Source organism: Drosophila gunungcola (genome assembly GCF_025200985.1).
Source record: "Drosophila gunungcola strain Sukarami chromosome X unlocalized genomic scaffold, Dgunungcola_SK_2 000038F, whole genome shotgun sequence".
NCBI classification, from domain to species: domain Eukaryota; kingdom Metazoa; phylum Arthropoda; class Insecta; order Diptera; family Drosophilidae; genus Drosophila; species Drosophila gunungcola.
In genome coordinates, this window is record NW_026453189.1 from 15,704 (window position 1) to 20,555 (window position 4,852).

At 45.9% G+C, this 4,852-nt stretch overlaps 1 protein-coding gene across 2 annotated transcripts; it reads right to left on the minus strand.

The window, feature by feature from the left end:
• Positions 1 to 1,246: 1,246 nt before the first annotated feature.
• Positions 1,247 to 4,765, minus strand: LOC128260708 (fibrous sheath CABYR-binding protein). Of its 2 annotated transcripts, none has more exons than XM_052993901.1 (6): positions 4,553 to 4,765; positions 4,382 to 4,485; positions 4,252 to 4,323; positions 2,451 to 3,721; positions 2,173 to 2,359; positions 1,247 to 1,738 (listed from the first exon to the last, which is right to left on the minus strand). In XM_052993901.1, exons 1-6 carry the CDS (start codon positions 4,641 to 4,643, stop codon positions 1,361 to 1,363), a joined length of 2,103 nt encoding a protein of 700 aa, XP_052849861.1. In that variant the 5' UTR covers positions 4,644 to 4,765; the 3' UTR covers positions 1,247 to 1,360. The 2 variants fall into 2 exon arrangements, with proteins under 2 accessions (XP_052849861.1, XP_052849862.1); XM_052993902.1 differs by having other exon boundaries at positions 4,382 to 4,505; positions 4,553 to 4,707.
• Positions 4,766 to 4,852: the final 87 nt, after the last annotated feature.

Here is a 4,852-nt window from a genome sequence, read left to right on the forward strand (position 1 = left end):
AATTAGCATTTTATGGTTGTTTGATTGAGCAGAAATCTATGCTAAGCCAATTTGTTGATGAAAATTCTTATTCGAGCTTTTTTAAGTAAACGGAAACATAAACAAGGGTATTTTAGACAAAAATAATATTTTTATGATCAGGGGTCTAAACAGTGTTCTTCGGTTTTTTCAATGTCCGCGTGATATAAGGACGCCTCCTGTTCATAATAGAAAATTCGATTTAAGGTATTTTGTACAAATTTATAACAACATATAAGAAACAAATTGAAAATATATTAAATTTTTTTTTATTTTTTAATAAATAAAAGCAAAAAAGGGTTAATTGGTTTTCTAAAAATTAAAAACAACTAACATTCCTTCAAACGTTTCGACAGCTATATAATAGTTAAAATAGAGTTTATTTACATTGAAAAATTATTAAAATAGTCAACTAATTCAAAATGTAACAGATACAGATAAAAAAATTAAAAAAAAACATGTTTTACTTCACCGTACAATTTGTTTTAATCTATCACATTTAGTTTGAGCAGCTAGGACTTTTTAAGTATTTTCGCATATTCGGAAATGAGAAATATTGCAAACAGTGAACTGCTTGGTAGATTAGTAAACTTTAATTATCAAAACACTTGTACAAAAACTTGCTTTGATACTACTTGCTGACTAGAGGCCAACATTCTTATAATTGAAATCCGAAACGTTAATTTTAAATAAAACTGTGCTGTACAATATTCATGCATTATCAGAACTGTGTGGTATGGTTTTTTAAAAGCCAATTTATAAGGGAGTTATAAGACTTAGTTTCAAACAAAAACTTATGATATCAATCAAAAACACCTCTTAACGAGGTAAAATTAACGTGACGATCGCACCTTCAACTCCAACACATTTTCTTTTTAAGCTTTATTTATTTTATCAAAAAAAATGTATTAATTAATTTATTATAATTTATTAATTTTATTTCATTAATTTTGTAATTGGCGCACGGCTGCACAATAAAATCAGCACTTTTACTTAACAATTTCAAAGTAATTTATTTTGCTAAAATAAATAATAATCATCACAAAATCTGACATAAGAAGTTCTTGGAGTTGTAGGTGCGATCGTCACGTTAATTTTACCTCGTCAACATGTGTTTTTGTTTGATAAAATTAAAAGCTTCTGACTGAACTTATAATACATTCCGCATGGGTACAAAAATAATAATAAAATATAAAAATAAAGGTTGCTTTTATTTGTGTGCGTGGGCAGTGTTCTTTCAGTTATTACTGCCAAAAACATTTAGAAAGGGCGTATCGTATTCACAAGTATTAGTTTAACTTCATAATTTAGTAGCTTAATGTTGAATGATCCAATCGTCGGACTACTCGGCGGGTGCTTCTGGCACGGGCTCGGCAGGAGCTTCCGCCTCTGACTCCGGTGCTTTTGCCTCGGGGGCAGGTGCATCCTCCTTGTGCGCCTCTGTTGCCGGTGGTGGTGCAACTTGCGGCGCTGGAGCTGCGGCTGGACCAGTGCCCTCGCCAGCCCCAGCTCCTTCGGTTGGGGCTGCGGCCACCGCTTCGCCCTCGGCGACAGGTGCTCCTTCTCCAGTGGCGACGACTTCGCCAGCCGGGACTTGGACCTCCTCCCCTGCGGCAGGCGCCTCCCCTTCCACTGGTGCGGTGGTGACCTCGACAGGAGCTGCTGCTGCTGCCGCCGCCTCCGGATCCACTGACTCCCGTACTTCGGAGCCCTTCTTGCTCTGAAAAGATGTGGAACAACATACAATCAAACGGATGAACCAAGGCTAAACAACAGGGTTGATCACGCCCATGATTCGTTTTTGTGATGCTGATGGGACTGATGCAAGCCAACAATATTAACATTGACTTTTTTTCATCGCTAATCCAAATGCAATTTGTTTTTTTTTCATAGTATAACTGAATCTGCATGTCAAAGTCCTAATTTCTAGCATTTATAGTTTCCGAGATCTCGACGTTCATACAGACGGACGGACAGACAGACGAACGGACGGACAGGGAGACGGACATGGCTAGATCGACTCGGAAACGCTTCCGTCTATCTGTTACATACTTCACAACGAATGCAATATGCCCTTTTACTCAACAAGTAACAGGTAGCAGGTAGCAACACCCTGGACAATGGCGGAAGGTAAAAATTGTGGATCGAGCTTACGCGTTTCTTCTTCTTTTCGGGCTCGACAACGACCTCCTCCTGGGGCTTGTAGTCCTCCGGGAAGAACTTCAAGGCCTCGTCCTTGCCGACGTTCACGTTCGGACTGACGTAGCTGGGGCCGTAGGAGACCAGCGATAGCATCATGTTGGACTGGGCCTTGTTGACCTTGAGCACGATCTTGTCGTTCCTGTAAATGGACATGGGGTGAGTTTGGTTTGGCCAGTTTGGTTTGGAAGGTGGTCAATGGCAAACGGGCTAGTCCCGGCCAATATACGCACGCAGAGTGCGGGCTGCCCTCGTATTTGTCCGTCGAGTTGGCTATCAACTCGGCCTCGTCCGGCTCGGCGCTGGTGAAGTAGCCGTAGAGCGGAACGTCGTCCTTGTGGCGGTCGACCAACAGCAAGATCTCCTTGCGCTTGGAGGCGTCGAAGGCCATGACGACGTGCGGTGGCTCCGGCTTGGGGTCCGGAGGCAGGAATCCGGACGTCTGGCCACGGAAGAACACGTAGATGAGGGCGGCATGGGTGCGCCGGTTGTTGGGCACCCATATGGGAGGCATCTTCACCGTCTTCGTTCGGGTCAGTGGCTTTGGGGGCTCCTCCTCCTTGACTTCCTGGGCCTCCTCCTCGTCCTCGGCCATGTCGTCGAGGGCATCCAGCTCCATGTCGAAGCCGGGCATGGAGGGGAGCCCGCCGACCATGACGTCGGCGCCGGCAGGAGCCTCGATGGCCTCCTCTTCGCTGGCCTCCTCCTCGGCGTCCAGCTCGGCCGCCTCCTCCTCGGCGGCATGGACCTCCTCGTGGATGACCGACTTGCCCTTGGCCTTGCCCTTGCCCGACTTGGCCTGGGCCTGGGCCAGCCGCAGGTCCTCCTCGGAGCTGAGCTCCTCGACCCACACCTCGCCCTCCTTCAGCTCGATCTCGATCTTGAGCTTCATGGTGGCGATGATGGGCGGGATGACGTGCTCCTCGGGGATCTCGTCGTTCGGCGGCGCCACTCGCTCCTTGGTGAGCTCGTGGGCGTAGGCCATCAGGACGTTCGGCACGGTGCCGATGCTCTCGTCGATCTTCCAGAAGCACATCAGCAGCTCCTTCCCGTCCAGCTGCTCGATCACGTCCGGCGGCAGGGGGTTCTTGCACCCGAAGTTCACCACCTCGAACTGGTCGCTGCTCACCTGGATGACCCGCCGGTCCTTGCACTGCATCTTCAGCGGCTCGGCGGGCTCGGTGAGCTTCTTGAACATGTCCCGGTTGACCTGCGGTCCGAACACCGTGACTCCGATGTCCGGCATGTTCTCCATGATGGCGTCCGTCACCTGGGTAAGGTAGTCGATCTGCTTCTTGTGCCTCACCTCGCGCTCAGCCCTCTCGGCCCGCTCGATGGCCTCCATCTTGACCCGCTGCTGCTCCACCTCAATGGGCTGCAGCTCGTCGATCCTGAAGGTGATGGGCCGCGGCGTCTTCTGCAGCGTTTTCTCCAGTTCCCTGGCCAGCATGGCCACCAACTTGGGCACATCCGTGCCGAATATGATGTTCACGGCCCTGCCGCCCTGCAAGCGTTCGAGGGTACATACATTTACCGACTCTCTACCATTCAAATTAATTTAGTTTTATGACAAATTAATTTAGTTTTAGTGGTCGCAGTAGCACTATTTTGAGTTGAAGTTAAACTAAAATTGGCTTATTTTTCTTTATTTTATTGCAGTATTTCTAGAGAATTTTATTTTGTTATTTTTAAAAATTAAAAATCCGATAAAAATAAACTAAATTTAACTATTTTTTCCTTGTTTTCTTTAAGTGGCTTTTCCATTCAAAACCTTTTGGTAATAAACAAGAAGTTGTAACTAGAAAACATTTTTTTGAAGATCACGTTTTTCTGCGCAATTCTTCAAAATAATAATTTAAAATCTATTTTTAAGGATGATCTCACATTTTAATGGTGTTGATTTTCGTACCCAAATTAAATTATTTTGTGTGGCTGAGTCAAAGTTCTGTTTAGGTTTAGTAATCGATACTTAGCTCTTTAGTATTGATACAAAAGGATACAAAGTCGAGGCCAGAGGGGAATGTTTTGACTTACGGACACAAACAGCCAGATGGGCTCACTCCTCTTATTGAACCGTTTGAGCGACGTGATGGTGTCCGATTTGCACTATGTGAGACTCAGTTAGGGGTCGTTAGGTCAAGGTTAAAGTGACGGGTTCACCCACAATGGCCAGGTGCAGGTTGTCGCCCCCGATCTCCAGCTTGATCTTGCGCAAGCTGCCCACCATTCCCACGCAAGGGCCGCACCACTCCGAGTACACATCCAAAACTGTCGGAGGGCGAAGGCGACTATTTAACAGATTTAAAGGAAGACGCTCGGCGAAGTGACTACGAACCCAGGAGTCCTGGGCGATCCATGAAGCGCTCCAAGTCCTCGTCAGTCTGGAGGTCCGCCTGTAGTTGTTGTTGGGCCGCCTTCTTCGCCATTTCCTAAAATTTGGCTGCCAATCCACAAAATTTGCTATAAAATTTTTCTAAATTTTGAATGCCTGTTGTTTTGCTGCCAATGCCAAGCCGAAACTAAATGTTCTGTGAGCTATTGATTTAACAGGACGCTCCCCTCCCACTTTAACTTTCACTTACTTTTTGCCTTTTGTGTTGCATTGAATATAGTAAGTTTGCAGCAATCGTAATAA